The sequence below is a fragment of the Macaca nemestrina genome, chromosome 15 (genome assembly GCF_043159975.1).
Source record: "Macaca nemestrina isolate mMacNem1 chromosome 15, mMacNem.hap1, whole genome shotgun sequence".
In the NCBI taxonomy this organism is placed as follows: Eukaryota; Metazoa; Chordata; class Mammalia; order Primates; family Cercopithecidae; genus Macaca; species Macaca nemestrina.
In genome coordinates this window covers 90,386,736-90,411,157 of record NC_092139.1, presented here as the reverse complement: position 1 = coordinate 90,411,157, position 24,422 = coordinate 90,386,736, and the positions used below count along the sequence as shown (strand labels likewise).

At 45.5% G+C, this 24,422-nt stretch overlaps 1 protein-coding gene across 1 annotated transcript; it reads right to left on the bottom strand.

The window, feature by feature from the left end:
* Positions 1–8,177: 8,177 nt before the first annotated feature.
* Positions 8,178–24,308, bottom strand: LOC105498496 (small nuclear ribonucleoprotein D3 polypeptide). The gene is made up of 4 exons (XM_011770658.3): positions 24,176–24,308; positions 22,445–22,588; positions 11,860–12,052; positions 8,178–8,398 (listed from the first exon to the last, which is right to left on the bottom strand). The coding sequence occupies exons 2-4, from the start codon at positions 22,568–22,570 to the stop codon at positions 8,337–8,339; spliced, it is 381 nt and encodes a 126-aa protein (XP_011768960.1). The 5' UTR covers positions 22,571–22,588; positions 24,176–24,308; the 3' UTR covers positions 8,178–8,336.
* Between the last annotated feature and the right edge of the window lie 114 nt (positions 24,309–24,422).

Here is a 24,422-nt window from a genome sequence, read left to right as displayed (position 1 = left end):
TTTATCAGACTTAGCTTTGCCAAAATTTCGTGGTTACTGTTCTTTTGTCTTAACAGTGTCTTTGGAAAGCAGTTTTTTATTTTGGTGGTCTAATATATTTCGTCTTTCATGGATGGTACTTTGGTATTATATCTACATTTTTGCTTAACCCAAAGTTTAGGGTTATATTTTTTCTAGAAGTTTTATAGTTTTAGTTTTAAGGTTGATGATCCATTTGGAATTAATTTTTTTGTATGGTATGAGGTATAGACCCAAGTTTTGGGGGATTTTTGCATATGGATATCCAATTGTTCTGGCACCATTTGTTGAAAATGCTATCCTTTCTCCAGTACATTACCTTTGTGCCTTTGAAAAAACTCATTTTGTAGACATGTGTGGATTTGTTTTCAGACTCTTTCTCTGTTCCTTTGATCTATTTGCTTAACTTGATGAAATACCACGCTGTTTTGATGAGTACAGCTCTATAATAATTCTTGAAATCAGGGAGTCTTCTTTTAAAATCTGCTCACCTTTTAAAATATAGTTATAACTTTTAATGTCCTTCTTTGCTAATGCTAACATCTGTGTAGTTTTGGATCTCTTGATTAATCTCATTATGTGCTGTGCTTTCCTGCATCTTTGTATGCCTCGTAATCTCTGACTGGATGCCAAACATAATGAATTTTACTGTGTAGAGTACTGGACATTTTTATATTCCTATAAATCTTTTTGAGTCTTGTTCTCAGATATATTTAATTGGTTCGAAAAAAGTTTGATTTGTTTTTTGTTTTTTGTTTTTTTTTTGAGACGGAGTCTCGCTCTGTCACCTAGGCTGGAGTGCAGTGGCCAGATCTCAGCTCACTGCAAGCTCCGCCTCCCGGGTTCCCGCCATTCTCCTGCCTCAGCCTCCCGAGTAGCTGGGACCACAGGCGCCGCCACCTCGCCCGGCTAATTTTTTTTGGGGAGGCCGAGACGGGCGGATCACAAGGTCAGGAGATCGAGACCATCCTGGCTAACACGGCGAAACCCCGTCTCTACTAAAAACACAGTTTGATGTTTTAATGTGTTGTTTTTATGACTTGTTAGGCAGGTCCGGTGCTGTCTTGGGCTAATTATTCCTCATTTACCAGGCAAGACCTTCCTGGATATTTGTATTAATCATGCCTTTTGTTTTCTGTTTTATGTTGCTTTGGTATTCTTGGGCCTTGCTAATCCTGGAGGCTGCTCCTCCTAGGGTTAGCTAATTCCTAGAGATAACAACTTGCCGGCAGCGTCTTTCATACACAAACTAATCCAAAATCCATACCCCCAACTGCCTCCTTTATCTAATTCTCATACACTAAGCCAGTATTTCCTTTGCCCTCAATCACCTCAGGGTGAGGTACTTGACAAGAGACCACTTATAAACCAGTTGAAAATTATTCAGACTATCCAATCCTAAACTTGCTTCATTCCTTCTTGAGAAAACTACAATAAAGGCTCTGGATATTGCTCTACCATTGCTCTTTCAGCCTCCTGACTCAGGCTAGTGTTTCCCAATATGGCCCATGTAACGTGGTTTGCCCCCTTCTTTGAGAACTGTAATACATTCTTTCAAGGAAGCTGTCTCCGGGTCTTACTATACTTGATTAAAACAAAATCAGATATGGTACATCTTAAAATAACACTGTACTCCATATCCTGTGAATTTTTTGTCTGGTAGGAAAAGGTTTCTTCTCAGCCCAGCATGATGCCAAGCACTGTTCCTATTCTTTATGGGTCTTCCCCAGCCTGTTAACTTCCTCACATTGGTGTGCTGATCAGTATTCTGCTGAATATTCAAAAGGGACCCGCTGCAGATCTCTTGGGTTCTCCATGCGACTTTCTTCTCTGGTATTCTGTCCTATAATTCTAGCTGCTGGGTGGCTTCTCTGAACTCTTAGCTCTCATTTCTCAATGCAGGCAGGCTGGTAGGTCAGCTTCAGTCCCCTTCCCTGTGCTACAGCTTGGAGACTCTTGTAAGGCAGTGAGCTGGGACAATTGTACAACTCCACTTATTTATTTCTCCTTTCCCAGGGATTATTCTCCTTCAACTTCTGATGTCTTGAAAACCATTGTGTCTTTTTTTTTTTTTTTTTTTTTTTTTGAGACAGAGTCTCGCTGTGTCGCCCAGGCTGGAGTGCAGTGGCGCGATCTCGGCTCACTGCAAGCTCCACCACCTGGGTTCATGCCATTCTCCCGCCTCAGCCTCCGAGCAGCTGGGACTATAGGCGCCCGCCACCACGCCCGGCTAGTTTTTTGTATTTTTAGTAGAGACGGGGTTTCACCATGTTAGCCAGGATGGTCTCGATCTCCTGACCTCGTGATCCACCCGCCTCGGCCTCCCAAAGTGCTGGGATTACAGGCTTGAGCCACTGTGCCCGGCCAAAACCATTGTTTCATATTATTTTGTGTGTGTTTTTTTCAGGCACAATGATAAATCAATTATTTTCATCTTGGCTAGTGGCAGAAAAACTCCTGTATGCTTTATTTTGATAGTTTTTTAAAGTTATGGTTCTACCAGTGTAGAAGCTGGGATAGTATCAGTTAAGTGAGTCCACATCCACCCTTGTACAGATAACCAACCAGAGGCTGGGAGAGGTCACGGTGGCACTCAGAACCGGAATTCATGTCTTTGTTTTATCTTTTTCTTTTTGAGATGGAGTCTTGCTCTGTCACCCAGGTTGGAGTGCAGTGGGGCACAATCTCAGCTCACTGCAAGCTCCGCCTCCTGGGTTAAAGCAATTCTCTGCCTCAGCCTCCTGAGTAGCTGGGATTACAGGCACCTGCCCCCACACCTGGCTAACTTTTGTATTTTTAGTAGAGACAGGGTTACATCATCTTGGCCAGGCTGGTCTTGAACTCCTAACCTCGTGATCCACCTGCCTCGGGTTCCCAAAGTGCTGGGATTACAGGCGTGAGCCACTGTGCCCTGCCCAGAATTCATGTTAAATACAGGTCTAATTACCTTTATGACTATCCTTTAGTCTATACCTTCTTTAAATTCGAGTTCTTTTTTTTTCTTTTTGAGACAGAGTCCTGCTCTGTTGCCCAGGCTGGAGTGCAGTGGTGCGATCTCGGCTCACTGCAACCTCCACCTCCTGGGTTTAAGCAATTCTCCTGCCTCAGCCTCCCCAGTAACTGAGATTACAGGCATGTGCCACCGCACCCGGCTAATTTCTGTATTTTTAGTAGAGATGGCGTTTTGTCATGTCGGCCATGCTGGTCTTGAATGCCTGACTTCAGGTGATCTGCCCACCTCAGCCTTCCAAAGTGCTGGGATTACAGGCATAAGCCACCACCCCCGGCCTTATTCTTCATTTTAAAGTAACATATTTTCAAAGAAAAAAAGCAAAAACATGCTTAAATATTCATATTTCCACATGACTTGACTTCCCCAATCTTGGCAAAAAAGTTGGAAGCTTATTCTCCAGAGGGGGTTAGAAAGTTTCTGGACTAGGAGCCCTCTCAGAAACCTAGAGGATGAATGAACTGAATGTGGACATACTAGAATGCTGAAACTCTCAGCTCTCCTCCCCAACAGAGCTTTCAATCCATCAGCTCAGAGTAAACCCTCCTGATGTGAGACCAAAAGTTTCTCCAAGAGATCCTGTCCAGCCCAGAGCAAAGTTCTAGAAATATAGACACTGGGGATTTCCCCAAAGAAGCTCAATGAGATTACCTTACAAACACTAATTCTTTTTAATACTCCACACTCTTAAATATAAGCAAGATTACCAATGATTGCCAGGCAGTTAAAGAAAGTCTGTAACATGAAAGATTAAACCGAAGAAACAGAAAGCGGAAAGACATATGCAGGGAGACGAAAGCTTCTACAGAGCATATTAATATCCTCAAAGATGTTCCAACAAGGAACAAGGTACTGTCTGTATATATCTACATAAATAAAGGAACAATCAGAGAACCAGCTTGGAGTAATCCTCCATAAATTATGATCAAAAGATAAGACAATTGGGGTTGGAGTACACAAGAAGAGGTAATTCTGGGTCCACCATCTGAGTAGCAGAAATTCCAGAAAGAAAAACCACAGACAGTGGGGCATGGTAGCTCACACCTGTAATCCCAGCACTTTGGGAGGCCAAGGCGAGTGGATCACCTGAGGTCACAAGTTCGAGACCAGCCTGACCAACATGGTGAAACCCTACCTCTACTAAAAATACAAAAAATTAGCCGGGTGTGGGGGCAGGTGCCTGTAATACCAGTTACTTGGGAGGCTGAGGCAGGAGAACCGCTGAGGCAGGAGAATTGCTTGAACACGGAAGGCAAAGGTTGCAGTGAGCTTAGATGGTGCCATTGCATTCCAGCCTGAGTAACAGGAGTGAAACTCAGTCTTAAAAAAATAAAAAAGAAAAACCACAGACAACCTAAGGAAGAAAATCACTGACAAAGAATTCAAGAAAGTTTCCCAGGCCGGGCGCGGTGGCTCAAGCCTGTAATCCCAGCACTTTGGGAGGCCGAGACGGGCGGATCACGAGGTCAGGAGATCGAGAGACGATCCCGGCTAACACGGTGAAACCCCGTGTCTACTAAAAAATACAAAAAAACTAGCCGGGCGAGGTGGCGGGCGCCTGTAGTCCCAGCTACTCGGGAGGCTGAGGCAGGAGAATGGCGTAAACCCGGGAGGTGGAGCTTGCAGTGAGCTGAGATCCGGCCACTGCACTCCAGCCTGGGTGACAGAGCAAGACTCCGTCTCAAAAAAAAAAAAAAAAAAAAAGAAAGTTTCCCAGACATTAAGGACAAGAGTCCACTTGGAAAGGGGACTGGCATGGAAACAGACCTTCACCAAGGCAGGTATTAATACATCATTGTGAAATTTTGGAACACTGGTGACAGAAGGGGAAAAAAAAAAGTCATATAAAAAGGATCCAGACTCAAAATCACTTCAGACTTCTCTATAGCAATGTTAGATGACAAAGTAACCACACCTTCAAAATTCTGAAGGATATTGATTCTAACATAGAATTTCATACCCAATCAAATCAAGTGTGAGCACATTTTTAGACATGCAGGTACTCCCCCAAAATAAGGTGATAAAAGAAAAGGTTAAAAAAAAAAAAAAAAAAAAAAGGTTACACAGAAAACAGATCCAACAGAGGAGCAGTGTGGGGAGTGCCCAGGGTGACAGCGACACACCAAGCACAGGGGGAAACCAGTCCAGATTGGGGTGGGTCAAGAATAATAACTGATAAATGATGTGTCATGATCTTTAGATATGATTGGGGATGAATTAGTGACAAATAGAAAACTAAGCAAATAAAAATGCAAGAGGATTACTTTCAGGGAAAAGTTCCATAGTAATCTAGTCTATGATATGACTCAGCTGTGATTATTATGACACTGCCATATTTTTAAAAAGTTTAATCACATCTTAATAATTTAACACTGAATATGATTTAACCAGATTACAATATCAGGGAGATGGGTGAGAGGAAATATATTTATGGTGGGCAGGAGGAAGAGAGGATTCAAAAGATAATGGTGGCCTGGTGCAGTGGCTCACACCTATAATCCCAGCAGGCTGAGGCCGGCGGATCGCTTGAGCCCACGAGTTCAAGACCAGCCTAGGCAACATGGCAAAACCCTGTCTCTACAAAAAAATACAAAAATTAGCTGGTCATGGTGGTGCACACCAGTATTTCTAGCTACTCGGGGGTCTGATGTGGGAGAATCACCTGAGCCCGGGGAGGTCGAGGTTTCAGTAAGCCATGATTGTGCCATTGCACTCCCGCCTGAGGGAGAGTGAGACCGTCTTAAAACAAGCAAGCAAACAAAAAACCATCAAGGAAAAGCATGAAAACATGTTCATATTAAGACATGGAGGTAAATACAAACAAATCAGCCAAGAGTTGGAAAGACTATCGCGAGACAAGGAAAGTGGGGTAAAGGCAGGGTAGGAGGGCTACTGTCTTTCATAATAAACCTTACGGAACAACTTGTTTTCAGTATGCGTTAACTGATTTTTCCCCCTAAGATGCAGGATATAAAACTGTTTACAAAGCTACATATTTTAGATTGATCCCCCTTCACTTTTCAGGATCTAGGTAGGGTTATAGCCAGTTTCCACTATGTGGAGAATCTGCAAGGCTGGAGATCCTGTATGGGTCCAGGGTGAACTACATCAAAAGTAGTTTTTGGGATCGAGGATGCAGTTCACTATTATTAAGTGTGATGTATTATTATTCAAAGTACTGTTTACTGTGAAAGTATGATGAATTCAGTAATGGTTATACTAAAATAACATTTAAGTACAGAGTCAAAATATGGCTCCAGGTCTCCTTAGATAGAATACTTAAGAATTGCTGGGGACAAGGGAATTGTTTAAAATGCAGATTCCTGGGCCCCACTCCAGGCGTGGGGCTTGCAGTCTTCATTTCTAACAAGATCCTTAGCTGCTGTTGAAAACTACTGCTTTCATTTGTTTTGTTTTTTTAAGAGACAAGGTCTTGCTGTCATCCAGGCTGGAGTGCAGTGGTGCAATTACAGCTCACTACAGCCTTAATCTCCTGGCCTCACGTGGTCCTCCTGCCTCAACCTCCGGGGTAGCTGGGACTGCAGGCGTCAGCTGTACTAGGCTACTTTTCAATTTTTTATAGAGATGGGGTCTTGCTTTGTTGCCCAAGTTAGTCTCAAACTCCTAGGTTCAAGTGATCCTCCCGTCTTGACCTCCCACAGTGCTGGCATTATAGGCGTGGGGCACCATGTTTGGCCTGAAGCCCTACTTTAAATGTCTATTGTATCTGACCAACTCACTGATGCTTATTCCTCAGAAGAATACCAGTTCTGTAACCTCCAAGCAGTATCATAAGACAAAGCTTATTAGAAACTCATTGACGCCAGGTTAACTAATGTGCTGGATTTTTTTTTTCCTCCTCTTCCATTACTTGAACAATCTGTTCAACGAGCAATATTCTAAAGCCAATAATTGATCACTTTTCCTCTTGATGCTTATACTGTAGCTCATACCGTACTGAATCCCTGGCAAGACCTCTTTTTGGTTATTTGATCTTTTTAGGCTGCTTTTCCAATTTCTGTGTTTCTGTCACAATTATTCACCCTGTGTATCTCACACTCTTTACTACTACTTATGTTTCTTTAAAGACAAAGTCTTGCTCTTTTGCCCAGGCTGGAATACAGTGGCAAGGTCATAGCTCACTGCAGCCTCACACTCCCAGGCTCAAGTGATCCTCCCACCTCAGCCTCCCAAGTAGTGAGGACTACAGGTGTGCACCACCATGCTGAGTTAATTTTTAAATTTTTTTGTAGAGACAGGGTCTCACTATGTCTCGCAGGCTGGTTTTGAACTCCTCTCAATCCTCTACCTCAGCCTCCCAGAGTGCTGGAAGCAAGCCACTGTGCCCAGCTGCTGGTCACCCTTTCTACACTAAAAACTATGGATGTGTCAATCAATGCTGAGATGCTCTGATAAGCTCCCAAGAATCTGTTTCCCCAAATCACCACAAAACTGCTTGTGTAGCCAGTATAGGAGCCAAGGAAGTTGGCCACTAGGATCCCCTGAATTACTTTTTTTTTTTTCTGACATGCAGTCTCGCTGTCGCCCAGGCTGGAGTGCAGTGGTGCAATCTCTGCTCACTGCAATGTCCACCTTCTGGGTTCAAGTGATTCTTCTGCCTCAGCCTCCCGAGTATCTGGGACTACAGGTACACGCCACCACGCCCGGCTAATTTTTGTATTTTTTGTAGACACGGGGTTTCACCATATCGGCCAGGCTGGTCTCAAACTCCTGACTTAGTGACTTGCCCGCCCTGGCCTCCCAAAGTGCTGGGATTACATGCGTGAGCCACCGAGCCTGGCCCCTGAATTACCTATGACTTTATCAAGGGACAGGGTCACCTGCATTCTTAAAGCTGAGCTGATAACAATTCCACAAATGTTAACTGAACAAAGTGCCACACTAAGTGCCCGTGTCTGAAGATGAAAGAGACACAATCTGTGTGTTCTCGGAGCTTCTCCAAGGTGAACTCTTCTGGGGCTTAACCTGCAACTGGCCAGGAACAGCGGCTTAAACTCTCATCAATAGCTGTGCTATTTCAAAGTACTGGCATTCTCCCAGGACACCCCCCAGGGTGTCAAAATTTAGCCAAAGCAAACTCCAAATGAATACAAAGTCCTTATTTTCTCAAAGGAAAAAAACAAAACAAAACAGAACAAAAAACCCCCCAGATTTATTTAGCTTCAACATTTCCCCTGATCTAAAGAGAAAAATGTCAAGATACCTAGGACATATACACAAGCACCCACCCCAGTGAACTCAGATAACCTGAAAGAAAAAAGGGCAAAGGTCTGTTCAGCGGAGAAAATTATCTTCGTTTTTGAAAGATGTTTCCACGTCCCATTCCACGTCCTCTTCCTCTTGCAGCCACTGAAAGGGAAGAAGAGAAAACAGGAGGCCAGGTCAGTGTGGTCAGTGAATGCTCATAGCACAGAGTAGCCAGGGCCTAGGACACCAGTTAGAAGGGTTCTGAAGGGTTACCTGGTCCAACATCACCCTGGCCATGGCATTTCCGACACCCCCCGCCTTTTTGAGACAGACTCCCACTCTGTTGCCCAGGCTGGAGTGCAGTAGCGTGATCTTGGCTCACTGAAACCTCCACCTCCCAGGATCAGGTGATTCTTGTGTCTCAGCCTCCTGAGTAGCTGGGGACTACAGGCGTGAGCCACAACACCTAGCTAATTTCCTGTATTTTTAGTAGAGACAGGGTTTCACCATGTTGGCCAGGCTGCTATCGAACTCCTGACCTCAGGTGATACGCCCACCTCGGCCTCCCAAAGTGTCAGGATTACAGACGTGAGCCACCACACCCAGCTGACAGCCACTGCATTTCAGAGCGGGGATGGAGGCAGAGGGGCAGGGGCTGGGGACTGGCATCAGAGCAGGAGGTAGTACCACACTCTTGCCTTCCAGTCCCACACTGCTCTCTCCAAGAGGCTGGGAGGTAGCATGCTGAGGGCAAAGAAGGTGGTCTGAGAGCTACAGAAGAGAAATCCCTGGGGCTGGCCTTGGCTGAGCTAAAAAACATAGATGTACTGAATTCATTTTTTCAATTCTGAAACAAATATACTTAAGTGTTAACATGTGTTAGATCTGGGAGAAGGGTTATTTTTTGTATTTTTTTCTGAGAAAAGAATTATTTCAGGCTAGGTACAGTGGCTCATGTCTGTAACCCCAGGACTTTGCGAGGCCAAGGCAGGCAGATCACTTGAGGTCAGAAGTTCGAGACCAGACTGGCCAACTTGGCAAAACCCCATCTCTACTGAACACACAAAAATTAGCTGCACGTGGTGGTATGCGCCTGTAATCCCAGTTACCTGGGAGGCTGAGGCAAGAGAATCACTTGAACCTAGGAGTCAGAAGAGGTCTCAGTGAGCTGAGATCGAGCCACCGCACTGCAGCCTGGGCGATGGAGACTGAGTCTCAAAAAAAAAAAAAAAAAAAAAATCACAGTAGCAAAAAGAAAACACTCTCCATATCAACAGCATGATAAGACTGTTGTTCTCCTCTGTAACCCAGGGGTTCTAGGAGAAGCCAGGGTTTGAAGGACAGATAAAATTTTTTTTTTTTTTTTTTTGAGATGGAGTCTAGCTCTGTCACTCAGGCTGGAGTGCACTAGCATAATCTTGCCTCACTGCCACCTCCACCTCCCGGGTTCAAGCGATTCTCCTGCCTCAGCCTCCCGAGTAGCTGGGACTACTGGGACCCACCACCACGCCCGGCTAATTTTTGTATTTTTAGTAAAGACAGGGTTTCACTGTGTTGGCCAGGCTGGTCTCAAACTTCTGACTTCGTGATCTGCCCACCTCAGCCTCCCAAATGCTGGGATTACAGGCATGAGCCACTGTGCCCGGCCCCTCACACTATTTTATCTTTAAACTCGAGCTCTCATCCATGGTTCCCGGCTCATAACTCCTATAGTCCTCGTGATAGTCTTTTGTTACAACGTTGGGGCACTTTAGGCCTCAGAAGCAAGACTCGGGAGACAGAATCTCTCTCTTGAAATTTCTCCTGCCCCCCTTTCACCTGCCCAAGGCCAGACCCTAATCTGAGTGTGGGTCATAAGACCTCACCCCAGAGAAAGCTCCTGCCCTATACCCTGCAGGAACAGATGCTGCACAGAGAGGCCAAAAAGAGTCTGGACAGGCCTTGCGGGGTCTCCCCACCCCGTCTCTTAGTATTAGATCACACCCTTTTTGTCTAATGGCATTTCCACATGGTTGTCCATCCTTTAACCATGTCAATCCAATGAAGTCTCCATAAAAGGCCCAAGAGGACAGGGTTAGGGGAGCTTCGGGACAGCTGATCACGCGCAGCCTGACAGGAAGGTGAACAAGAACTCATCCATGTGCCGGGAAGAAACTCCATGGGGATAGAAGCTCTTGTGCTTGGGACCCTTCCAGATCTCACCCTACGCATCTCTTCATGCGGCTGTTTACTTGTAGCCTATAAAATATCCTTTGTTATAAACCAGTAAACTTAAGTATGTGATTCCCGAATTGTGTGAGCTACTCCAGCAATTAATCGAACCCAAGGAGGGAGAAGTGAGAACCCTGACTGAAGCTATTCAGATGTTCTGGAGGCCTGTGCTTAAGAATAATAGTGGGGGGTGCAGGCGCAGTCTTGTGGGACTGAGCCCTCAACCTGTGGTTTTTCAGCCTATCTCCAGGTAGACAGTGTCAGAACTGAAGGACACCCAGCTGGTGTCTCCTGTGGAACTGACTGCTTGCTTGGTCACAGAAGTCTTCTTTGTTGATGGTTGTGTTGTGAGAGGAGAGGAAAAACACAGTTTGACTTTTTTCCTCACACATACATAAAACATGTATAGCAGCTACAGATACCAATGCCTTCCCTGGCTGCAAACCTTTTTTATCAACACTAAGACAGTTTCCGCAATTACTTTGTGGCCTAATCTAATCAACATGACAGAACTTTTCATGAACCTAATATAAAACCAAATTAGGCTAACCAAGAAGCAAGGCCAGACTAGGGGAATGGGAAAAGGACAGTCCCACTTTTGGAATGTACTAAAAGGCGGCTTTATTTCTGAAAATGGAGCTCCACTATCAGATCTCCCTAACTACATGCAGGGTGTCCATCCATAAGACCCAGTTTTGCTAGGAAATGCGGCTCTCACACTCCACGAGTCAGCTCATGTGCTCCGGATTGTGTGCTCGGCAAACTAGACGAGGGCAAGCTGTCCCACACCTCTCACACAGAACTTCTAGAAAGAAGGGCCTCTCTGGGTGTGGTGGTTCACACTGGTAATCCCAGCCCTTTAGGAGGCTGAGGCAGGTAGATCATGTGAGGTCAGGAGTTCGAGACCAGCCTGACCAACATGGTGAAATCCCATCTCTACTAAAAATACAAAAATAAATAAATAAAATAAATTAAAAATAATTAGCTGGGCATGGCAGTGCACACCTGTAATCTCAGCTACTTCAAAGGCGGAGGCAGGAGAACTGCTTGAACCTGGGAGGCAGAAGCTGCAGTGAGCTGAGATCACGCCACCACACTCCAGCCTGGGTGATAAAGCAAGACTCTGTCTCAAAAAAATAAAATAAAAAAAGGTCCTCCTAGAAATTTATTATAGGATAGAGATTCATCAACCCTTTCACTTAAGACAGTATTCCAGATGCAGCAAGACAGAGAAGGCCAGGCAAAGCCTCATGGCCCCACAGGATCTCTCCATGTTGCAAGGGGAAGGGGTGGCAGTGGATGTGGAGAGAGCAGAGGTCAAGCCCTCTCTGTTCCCAGGCAGTAAGAGGGCCCCTTTCTACAAGACACAAGACAAACCTGTATTTTAAAACCTGTGCATGAAGAGCACCTACCTTGGGCCTTGAGAATAGCAGCTTTTCCTCGGCCAGCCCCTGAGCCTTGGTTTTTATTTTTCATGCTCTTTAACATTGGTGCATTCTTCAGCATGTCAGGCAAAATCAGAAAGCGGATTTTGCTGCCACGGATGTATACCTGCTCCAGTTGTGCCACTCGGCCATCTCTGTATGTGACTGTGATGTTGGACATCTAGAAGGAAATCAGTGGCTAATCAATTAACAGTCAACAGCACCAGTGGTGGGGAGGGCCTTGACTGGTGGGAGGCGGAAGTCCAGAAAAGCAGACTGACATTGTGAGAAAGCTGGTGAATTACACAGCAATCATCAGTACTAACTATGTACACTAGGGACTGCACTGAGCACTTTACCTAAACAGTTCTCACAACACCTCCAGCGTAGGTATGAGCGCTCCCATTTTTTTTGAGACGGAGTTTCGCTCTTGTTGCCCAGGTTGGAGTGCAATGACGCGGTCTCGGCTCACTACAACCTCTGCCTCCCAGGTTCAAGCGATTCTCTTGCTTCAGCCTCCCGAGTAGCTGGGATTACAGGCATGCGTCACCATGCCCGGCTAATTTTGTATTTTTAGTAGAGGCGGGTTTCAACAGGTTGGTCAGGCTCGTCTCGAACTCCTGACCTCAGGTGATCTGCCCGCCTCGGCCTCCCAAAGTGTTAGGATTACAGGCGTGAGCCACTGTGCCCGGCCGAGTGCTCCCATTTTTACAGGTTAAAAAAACCAAAGCAGTTATCCAAGGTCAAACAGCAGAAATGCAGGGAACTCCAGATTCGAACCAGTTGGCCTAGCTTCAGAGCCCTGGCTGTGCAGCAAAGATGTGAAGAGCTCTTGAAGGTGCTAAACTCTAACTAAAACAGCTTCAAACTGCTGGTCCAAACTGTCTTCCCCTGCATTGCCTGGCACTCAGATTTCAAAGGCATCATGAAGGTCACGAGTATATACCAGATGTGGTTCTGACCCTCCAAGAGTGCATACTCTAGAATGTGAGACAGAACCCTATAGCTTGGGTGACTAGGGACTGAGAAATGGAGGTGGTACCACAGGGCCTACACAAAGGGCCTGAAATTACTGGAGGGGTATGAGGCAACAGCTTGCACAAGGAAAAGAGCAGGCACTGGACAGGGTCATTACTTCAGATAAAAGTCAAGTTTGTCAATAGAGGAAAGATCAATAGGGTTAAGGCAGCACTTAGGAAAGATAAATGTGTCAACAAGGATAGACGGTAGGATGGACAAATGAGGAGCCTGAAGGTGAGACCAGCTTGGCATGGGAGGGTGATACCAATCTGCCAGCATCAACCTCAACAAGCACCACGTTTACAGAAAAAGCAGCTCACTGTATAAACCTCCTAAAGGGAGAGGACTATAATTTATTCAGAATGGGTCAGCCCATGTTGTAGAGAGATGGGCTGTCTCCCAGATTTCTGTCTGGCTAGATGCCATCTTATACTCATTCATTCTTTTCCTCAAGTGCTAACAGGCCACCCAGCCTCTGCTTGAACACTCAGCGAGAAAAGAACAACTATGGGCCGGGTGTGGTGGCTCATGTCTGTAATATCAACACTTTGGGAGGTCAAGGTGGGAGGATCACTTGAGCCCAGGAGTTTTGAGACCAGCCTGGGCAACATAGTGAGACCTCATCTGTACAAAAATTAGCTGGGTGTGGTGGCACGTGCCTGTAGTCCAGCTACTCGGGAAGCTGAGGTGAAAGGATCACTTGGTTCTGGGAGGTTGAGGCTGCAGGGAACTGTGATGGAGCCACTGCACCCCAGCCTGGGCCACAGAGCAAGATTCTCTCAAAAAGCAAACAAACATAACTATGCTCTGGGGCCACCCCTGTGGTATATGAGCAGTTTCTAGAGGAATGGTTTCTAGAGCTTCCACCCACTATCCCTGTTCTACCTTCAGAGGCACCAGGGCTCCAGTTTCCCATAAATCTTCTGCTCTAGGCTCCTCACTCCCAGCCTGTTATCAAATTTTCATCCAGTTCCCAAGTCCTTACCAATCCTTTTCTTCCCCTGAAGAATACCATAACCTCTAGTGCCACAAATGAACACCAGGTATGGTTAGACTACCCAAGAGAGAAACTGGATACAACTCAGGCTCACCTGAATCTGCTGACAATTGAAATGTGTTTTGGGGCTGGGTGCGGGGGTTCATGCCTATAATCCCAGCACTTTGGGAGGCCAAGGTGGGTGGATCACCTGAGGTCAGGAGTTTGAGACCAGTCTGGCAAACATGGTGAAACCCCATCTCTACTAAAAATACAAAAATTAGCTCGGTATGGTGGCAAACACCTACTTGGGAGGCTGAGGCAGGAGAAAATCACTTGAACCCAGGAGGTACAGGTTGCAGTGAGCTAAGATCACACCACTGTATTCCAGCCTGGGCAACAGAGCGAGACTCCGTCTCAAAAAAAAAAAACAAAAAAAAAAAACAGGTGTTTTGGAGACTGTGCCACACTCATGACTCTGTAAAATAGACCTAAAGACCTATAGGTGAGATCCAGCTCTGCCATTTGTCAGAAGTGTAACCCCAGATACATCTCCAGGCTTCTCTGAGCCTCCATTCCCTCACCTACAAAGCTGAGGAAAATACAAGACGACAAAGCCAACATTTACTGAACACTTATTAGACATCAAGTGCTGGCCCAGGTGATTTCCCCACAGCAGCTCATGTCACCCCACAAAATCCTACAAGGTAAAGAGATGAAGTGACATAGCCATTCAGAGGCAGATCTGTCCCCAGAAATCCATGCCCTTTCCCCCTATTCTCCTGCTTGAGGTCACACCATGCTTACATGGCCTGGCTGGAGTTTGAACCCAGTTCTGTCTAACTCACACTCTTAACCACTGCATCCTATCACACCTCCTGAAATTGTTAAAAAGTAAACTAGGCCAGGCGCAATGGTTCATGCCTGTAATCCCAGCACTTTCGGAGGCCAAGGTGGGAGGACTGCTTGAGGTCAGGAGTTTGAGACCAGCCTGGGAAACATAGCAAGAACCCATCTCTACAAAAATTTTTAACAATTAGCCAGGTGTGGTGGTGCATGCCTGCGGTCCCAGCTACTTGGGAGGCTGAGGTGGGAGGATGGCTGGAGCCCAGGAGTTCAAGGGTACAGTGAGCTATGATTACAATACTGCATTCCAGCCTGGGCAACAGAGTAAGACCCTGTCAAAAAACAAACAAACAAACCAAAGTAAACAAGCTAAAGTATGTCTAAATGCTGTCTCTATTGCCTAACACACAATAGAGACTCAGTAAATGCTAAATCTGATTGACAGTTAAAATGTGTTTTGGGAGTTGTGCCACTGCTAAGCCATACTCCCTCCAGCACATAGGGGCACATCTCACTCCTTTCCTGACAGAAGCTGTTGCATAAGTCCAACAAGACTTAATCCAGGCATTTCCATAAATGAACTATGTCCTGGCTGAAGCAGGAGAGTCCAGTGTCATCTGACTCCTATTTTAACCCTAACAATCAGGCTCACTACTGCTCTCGCTTTCCCTGCAGCAATGGCTGAGAACAGCTTGCTGTGGACAAAACCCCACAGTCTAACGACACACACGCCTGCTAGAGCTTGCTAATAAGCCTGAGCTGTGTTTGTATGAGAAGCCAAAGGCAGCAACTTTTGAATGAACCAGATCTTAATCAAATCCAGGCAGGAAAACCCAGTTTAATCAACTTTCCTCAACAGCCACAATGAAACACAGATGGTCTAAGCCAGGTACTCAACTGAAATGACATCCTGAGTGGGAGAGAGAGAGAGAATCTTTGTAGCACAAAGCGATGGGACTTTCTTAGATACCTAGGGCCAAGATGGAGAAAGTTAGCTCCAGGACTGTGAAGGTGCGTTGGGGTGTCTCAGGCATGTCAATACACCAGAAATGCATTCTTTAGGACAATTTCACACATAAACAAAGGCAGAGGCACTTGGTTGCCACTGCTATAATAGGAATAGCAACCGATGCCATCTACCTATCTTTGTTCTTAGGAAATACGAAAGTATTATGGGGTAGAGGAGTATGATGAATGCAATCCACTCACAAACAGTACAGGGAGAAAAGTATATAAGTTTAAAAAACTGGTTTTCCTTCAACCTAGAGGGCTAGGTGTCTAAAGAAATTCAACCACATTGAATTCAGAGATTTCAAAAACTTTCCTAGCAATAGTTATGGGCAATTTTCTGATCCAATCATGTGAGAGCTTCTTTCGGGTTCTCATTTTTATACAGTGACACAATACTATATTCCATACAGAGACCATTTTTCCAAAGACGGCTATTATGCCACAGCCAAGAAAACAGATTTCAAACAGTCCCATCAGCGATTGGGTGGTCATGTCAAAGCCCCAAAAGCACAACGTCTGCCTGTGCAGAGTTCTGCACCACATTCGCCCATCAAAACTTCTAAGAATTAAGTCACATTGAATGTAGTGAAATGGGTTTGACCATTACTCTCTGTATTTGCTTGTATCATTTATAATTTGGTTCCATTTTTATAAAATTGGGGACATATTTTGGAGTCTTGTTATTTTTCTCACTTACGCCAACAGTATTTTGACAGACATGCCGTATCCTGCAGCACTGGTGACCAGTGCTTGGCTTGCAGCTTGTTGGAACGAGGAGAACAAAAGCTCCCTGCCTTCCCAGCTTAACCTCAGATGCACACCCTATGACCATTTCAGGGACCTCATCCTGAGTTTCATATTACATATTTCCTTTTCTTCCTTAAAAAAAAAAAAAAATTATATATATGAGACAGGGTCTCACTATGTTGCCCAGGCTGGTCCCGAACTCTTGGGCTCAAGTGATCCTCCTGGCCCAGCCTCCCAAAGTGCTGGGGTTACAGGCATGAGCCAATACGCCTGGCCATATTTTACATTTTCAAATGTCAAAAACAGTGCTAAGATAACAGGATACCTTAAAACTACTTGAGGGACCATAAAAGACAGTGTATTTTGTACAGGGATGTTGTCGAGGATATCATGTAATAGTGTCTCCTGTATCTGACTGCCAGGGAAATCCACACGATTGCTATTTTAACTTAAGAACACTGGCCGGGCACGGTGGCTCACACCTGTAATCCCAGCACTTTGGGATGCCGAGGCGGGTGGATCACGAGGTCAGGAGATTGAGACCATCCTGGCTAACACAGTGAAACCCTGTCTCTACTAAAAAAATAAAAAAAAAAAAAATTAGCCGGACGTGGTGGCGGGCACCTGTAGTCCCAGCTACTCAGGGGGCAGAGGCAGGACAATGGCATGAACCTGGGAGGCAGAGCTTGCAGTCAGCTGAGATTGCACCACTGCACTCCAGCCTGGGCAACAGTCCATCTCAAAAACAAAAACAAAAAAGAACGCTACGCTTTTTGGAACTGATGATCTTCCCTGCTTAAGCTTACACTGGAATGTAACTTGATTCAATGTACAGGGATTCAGGTTTACATTTCTGGATACTCACTGCTTGGCTTCATTTTATGTTCTACCCCAGCTTACCTGCACCATGATCTAAATATCTACTTTTATCCTGACATAAATTTTTTTAGAGATAGGGTCTTGCTCTGTCACCCAGGCTGGAGTGCAGTGGTGCAACCAGAGCTTACTGCAGCCTGAACTGCTGGGTGGACTCAAGTGATCCTTTTTGCCTCAGTCTATGGACTAGCTGGACTATAGGCATAAGCCATCACATCCAGATTATTTATTTGTTTATTTATTATTTTTGGAGACAGAGTCTCACTCTGTCACCCAGGCTGGAGTGCAGTGGCACGATTAGCTGGAACTACAGGTGCCCACCACCACACCTGGCTCCTTTTTTTGTATTTTTTTTTAATAGAGACAGGGTTTCACTGTGTTAGCCAGGATGGTCTCGATCTCCTGACCTTGTGATCCGCCCGCCTTGGCCTCCCAAAGTGCTGGGATTACAGGCGTGAGCCACCGCGCCCGGCCCCACATCCAGATAATTTTTAAACCTTTTTTGCTTTTTGGAAGAGACAGGGTCTAACTATTTCTGAAAGGGGATAGAATAAAAAGTAAATACTAAAACCCCAAAACAGGGCAGGTGTGGCTCAGGCCTGTAATTCCAATACTTTAGGAGGCCAAGGTGGGAGGATGGCTTAAGTCCAGGAGTGCAAGACTAGCCTGAGCAACAAAGTGAGATCCTCTATTTATCTTTTCCAAATCTTTGTGGTGTGCGTTTGTGTGTGTGTGAGACCAGGTCTCACTCCGTCGCCCAGGCTGGAGTACAGTGGCACCATCATAGCTCACTGCAGCCTTGACATCCTGGGCTCAAGTAATCCTCCCACCTCAGCCTCCACCTGAATGGCTCGGACTACAGGCGTGTGCCACCACACCCTTATTTTATTTTATTTTTTATTTTATATGTCATGTTATGTTATGTTATGTATGTTATGTTATTTATGTTATGTTATGTTATGTTATGTTATGTTATGTTATGTTATAGACAAGGTCTTGTCATGTTGCCCAGGTTGATCTTGAACTCCTGGGCTCAAGTGATCCTCCTGCCTCAGCTTCTCAAAGTATTGGGATTATAGGAGTAGCCACCACATTTGGTCCCACTTCACTTTTATAACAGAAAATGTTATTGAAGAAGCAAGGGAAAGTGCTAAGAGGATGTTCTCATTCCCAAAAGGCAGAATGATTGGATCTGGGAAGGACAGACAGTACGGGACACTGCAGGAGCCATAAGTCTCACAGCCTGAGATATGCTGAACAAACTAAACTGTGCTCAGTGTTCACCCACCGCCAGCTTTAGCTACACCACAGTCTGCTGGCTCTTATTCAATGTGCCTAGGTTTTGGTAGATCCAGTGAAGCCTCTACATCCTGTTATGGGCTAAAAAAATCCATTGTTGAAGTCCTAATACCCAGCACCTCAGAATGTGATCATATTTAGAGACAAAAAATCTTTACAGGCCAGATGTGGTGGCTCATGCCTGTAATTCCAGCAGTGTGAGAGACCAAGGCAGGAGGATCACTTGTGGCCAGGAGTTTGAAACCGGCCTGAAAAACATATCAAGACTCCATCTCTACAAAGAAATTTAAAAATTAGCTAGGTGTGGTGGTGCACATTGGTAGTCCTGGATACTTAGAAGGCTGAAGTGAATAGATCTCTTGAGCCCAGAAGTGCAAGGCTGCCATGAGTTATGATCAAACCACTGCACCCCAGCCTGGTCAACAGAGCCAAGGCTTAATCTCCAAAGAAGAAAAAGAAAAAGAAAAAGAAAAAGAAAAAGAAGAAAAGAAAAGAAAAGAGAAGAGAAGAGAAGAGAAGAGAAGAGAAGAGAAGAGAAAAGAAAAAAGGCTGGGTGCAGTGGCTCACGCCTGTAATCCTAGCACTTTGGGAGGCCAAGGTGGGCAGACTGCCTGAGCTCAGGAGTTAGAGACCAGCCTGGGCAACATGATGAGACTCCGTCTGTATTAAAAATACAAAAAAGTATTAAAATTAGTGGGGTATGGCAGCCCATGCCTGTAATCCCAGCTACTCGGGAGGCTGAGGCAAGAGAATTGCTTGAACCCAGGAAGGTGGAGGTTGTAGTGCACTGAGATCGTGCCACTGCACTCCTGCCTGGACGACAGAGCAAGATTCTGTCTCAAAAGAAAAAAAAAAAAAAAAAAAGGGCTGGGCGCAGTGGCTCACGCCTGTAATCCTAGCACTTGGGAGGTTGAGGCGGGTGGATTGCCTGAGCTCAGGAGTTCGAGACCAGCTTGGGCAACACAGAGAAACCCTATCTCTACTAAAAATACAAAAAATTAGCCGGGCATAGTCCCAGCTACTTGGGAGGCTGAGGCATGAGAACTGCTTGAACCCGGGAGGCAGAGGTTGCAGTGAGTTGAGATCGTGCCACTGCACTCCAGCCTGGACAACAGAGTGAGACTCTGTCTCACAAAAAAAAAAAAAAAAAAAAAAGGCAAGCCGGGCATGGTGGCTCACATCTGTAGTCCCAGCATTTTGGGAGGCTGAGACAAGTGGACCACAAGGTCAGGAGTTCAAGACCAGCCTGGCCAATATGGTGAAACCCGTCTCTACTAAAAATACAAAAATTAGCTGACATGGTGGCAGGTGCCTGTAGTCTCAGCTACTTGGGAGGCTGAGGCAGGAGAATCGCTTGAACCTGGAAGGCGGAGGTTGCAGTGAGCCAAGATCGCGCCACTGCACTCCAGCCTGGGCGACAGAGCAAGGCTCCATCTCAAAAAAAAAAAAAAAAAAAAAACTTTATTAAAAAAAAACTTTATGTTAAGAAAAGTCATTAGAGTGGGCCCTATTTCTACATGCCTGGTATCCTTATAAGAAGAGATCTGGACAGAAACACTACAGAGTGAAGACCAAGTGAAGACACAGGGAGAAGAGAGCCATCTATAAGTAAGGAGAGAGGCCTGGAACAGATCCTTCCTTCACATCCCTCAGAAGAAATCAGCCTTGCCAACACCTTGATCTCAGACTTCCAGCCTTCAGATCTAGGAGAAAACAAATTTGTGTTGTCTAAGCTGCCCAATCTGTGAAACTTTGTTATTGGCAGCACTAGCATACAAATACAAGCAGGGAGGCAGATGGCTGCCCCCCCACCATTGGTCAGGCATGTGACATGCATCTACTCATTTCTTCTGCACTATGGTTCCTTCTGAAGCCAAGGAGCTATTTTTATCCCTGACTTAGAAGAGGGACCAGAGGACGAAGGAGGTCCAAAGCTCACCCCAAGTCACCCTAGGTGGCAGGCTGCAAGCTGATTCCAGGTCTGTCTGACTCCAAGTTCTGTGCACTTTGTGTCACGTGGACTGTATCTCTGAATGGCCACCAAGGTTATCTGGTTAGACACCTTCATGTTATGGATGGGATGACAAAGGCCCTGGAAACCCAGCAGGTTGTCCAAATACATATAGCTAGATGACAAACCCATTAAGATTCACTAACCCAAGTCCTGCATTCTCCTCACCAAATTAAAGTACCTTAAAGTGGATGAGCATGCCTTAAGCCAGAGGTCTGGATATATGAAAGAGAGATGATAAACCTATCTACTGTCAATAGATAAACTGATCTATTGACAATGATGCAATAAACCTGAGTCACCAGAGGTCTACTTCTCTGCATCCAGGGAACTGACCAAGCTTGTCAACCTCGCAGGAAGATGATAGACGCTCAAAGCTACAGAAAAATCACAAATAAATGAATGGCGCAAACCAATAGATGGTCAGGATACCTGACCGTGGTGTAAGACGCTTTACCTCTCTGACCTTCTCATCTGGAAAAAAGCAGTAAACACCATACGTTGAACACTTACAGTATGTGAGGCACCGAGCAGCTATTGCACACATATAGCTCATCTGATCTTTGTAAAAGTCCTGGGGGTGTGGATATTATCCCTGTGGCAGTCTTAAGGGTGTGCTGCTCAGATCTCCCTCCAAAAGAAAACAGGCTATGAGGAGTGAAGGCAGCCGACAATCTCCATCTTTGCAGTCCACCATGGCATTCAACTTGGGGAGAGAGGCTGTCTCCCCAGGCTGCCAGCCAATGGAATGAACACACCAGGGGTGCCAGTCTGCCCATTTCTGCCCCATGTTAGACTCTTCTAATGAGCAATCACTGCCTTGCTGAGACTTCCTCAAAACTACACTGTAGTCTAAGGTTCTTCCTGCTCAATCCTCCTTCTTTCCCCTCTCGTTTCACCAGTCAGACCAGCATCACGGACTGAAAATTTCCCTGCCTACTACTGTTTCCTTGTTCCTTTATCCTTTATTGTCATTTCCCCCAATAAATACCTTGCATAATTCTGTCTTGGCATCTACATCAAAGAACCCAAAATAATAACACTCCCATTTTACAGATGAGAAAACTGAGTGATTAATACATCTAAGGTCATATAATTAGGAATCAAACCCACATCTCTCTCTGACTCCCAAGTCCAAGTTCTTAACCAATGGTTTAAAGAACAAAGAAAGTGTGAAGATACAACTGAAAAACAATGCTATAAAAATTCAGATGACTATGCAAAAGGCAAAGCTGCGCCATGAGAAGGACACCGTATCAAGAAACTACTCCATTATTTACTATCAGAGTGATGAGTCCTTTAATCTCATTCTCCCTATTTTATGGATGACAAGACTACCACCAAACCTGCTTACCTCACAAGGTAGTTGCAATAATCAAATGAGACTCCTCCTCCAAGAGAAAAGGGAAACAAACACAGTATGTGAGAAGATTCTCCTAACTGCAAAGCAAGTGGAGGCAAATGGATAATGGCTCTGAACCTGAAGGATTCTACTGAAGGAAGTAGCACTTCTCCCAAACAGGTCCCCAAATTTGGGGATGGAAAAAACAAAAAAGGCGAAGTAAAATATTCCAAATCTCCAAATGGCTTTTCTGCCTCAAGACTATGTGTTTTGTTCATGCCCACATCCCCAGAGCCTATAACAGCACCTGACTGGTATGTGTTAGGCACTCAGGAAATCACTGCTGAATGAGAACAATTTACAGAAGACCCCTAACCCACACCTTTCTGTCCTTCAAGACACAGGGCCATTCCTCCCACACAGCCTCACATGCAAAGCAGAATACCTGGCAGTTCATGTTGTCCTCTGCTTCAATGAGCTTCCCCCGATATACCTCACCGGTGTTCGTCTCACATGTCACAATGTGGCCCTCGGCCTCGTGCAGCACTTTAATTGGCACACCAATAGACATCTTGGCAGGAAGAGAGCTCTACAGTGAAAGAGACAACAGTCAGTTCATCTTTCAGAGTCTGAGAAGGCATGCGGCACACGTCATGCCTCCCTCAAGGCCTGGCACTCCATAAAACTTAGCAAAAACGCCAAAGCTGCATTTTCTATCAAAGAAAAAGAAAAAAGAAAGCTCAGCTCCTGGCTTGGAGGAAACTATCTGGCAAATATGTGCAAGATGTTGGGTGAGGAGGAATGGTGGGGTGGACAGAAGTAAAAATAGGAATGAAAAGAGAGCATCTCCCATCGACCATGTGTCCCTGCTACCCTATGTCCCTTAATCTTCAGCTAAAGGACCATTAGCGAATACTGTGTGTGTAGGGGAGGGGGATTGGAATGTTAATCTGTTGCACTGTTATTTGTCAACCCTTAATTGTAGATTATTACATTTTGAGAATCATAACACAGGCCTGAGCTGTCCAATACAGTAGCTCATGTCCACATGTAGCTATTTAAATTAAACTTAACTAAAACACAATAGAATTAAAATAAAAAACCCAGTCCCTCAATCCCAGTGGCCATATTCCAAGTGCTCAACAGCTACATGTAGCTGGTGGCTACCCTACGGAAGGAGCAGATACAGACCTAAGGACCATGCATATCTAGGAGAGGAGACTGTACTTTTAATGCAGCTCTTTAACCCTTCCCTTACTTTACCATCAAGGATATTGAGAAAATATCAAAGTGACAACGTGCTATATGCAGGAAATGCCCGTCATGGAGGAAAATAAGGGAAAGCACCTGACTTGACCTAATTAAAAGCATCAAGTAGTGAACTTTTTATTGACATGAGCGACGACTCAAAGTTGGAACCTAAGTGCACCTAAGACAGGAGAACATGAGGTTGAAAAGACAGGCTCCTTTGGTGAGGATCCCTGGCTTTCAGCCTTAGGAGCCTAGATTTTATGCTGAAGATAGTGGGGAACCACTGCAAAATTATAGGTGAAGAATGACACAATGAAAAGGTAGCAGCATTTATTTACAAAATGGATCTAACGTAAGGTTTAGAAGCAGAGAAACTTGTTAAAATTTCTGCAACAGTTAAAACTGCTGCAACAGTGTGGAAAGCATGACGGGACCACTGCCTGAAAGGGAGCTGGGGGCAGAGATGCAAAGAACTTTTTAAAAAATGACCGGCTGGGCGCGATGACTCACGCCCGTAGTCCCAGCACTTTTGAAGGACGAAGCCGGTGGATCCCTTGAGCCCAGGAGTTCGAGACCAGCCAGGGTAACATGGTGAAACCGTCTCTACTTTAAAAAAAAAAAAAAACCCTCATAGGATTTGACTTCAAGATTCAAAAAACTCATAGGAAATGACTTCAAGATTACTGCCTGGAAACTTTGAAAAACACTCACCTGGAGAGATACAGAATGTAAGAAGCATGCACATTGAGGGGGCAGCTAATGAACTTACTTCCAGGCGCTAGTGAGGCGACGCTGATGTTTGGGTGGTCCAAACTTCCCGCTTTCTTCCCTCCCCGAATCCCGCAGAGTTCATGCATTGAGTCTTTGTCCAGCCCCCGGCCCCTCACAGGCACCTCGACCTCCCCTCGCCCGTCCCCAGCCTCACCGGTTCTGGCCTGCTTTTCCTTCTCTTCGGTGCACGGCGAAAGCCGCTACGGCGAAGGCGTGAATCAAGAGAATGGCGGGCCCAGCTCCCAGAATTCCACTCGTTCCCAAAATGCTGCGCGCAGGGCCCGCCTCCTTCCTTTCCCCAGTGGTGAGAGCGGTGTCGCCTCCGCTTCCTCCTCACCCCGCGTGCCGGCTGGGAAACTAAGGCACCAGTACGATAGTTCCGGCACCGGAAAAGAGGGCCG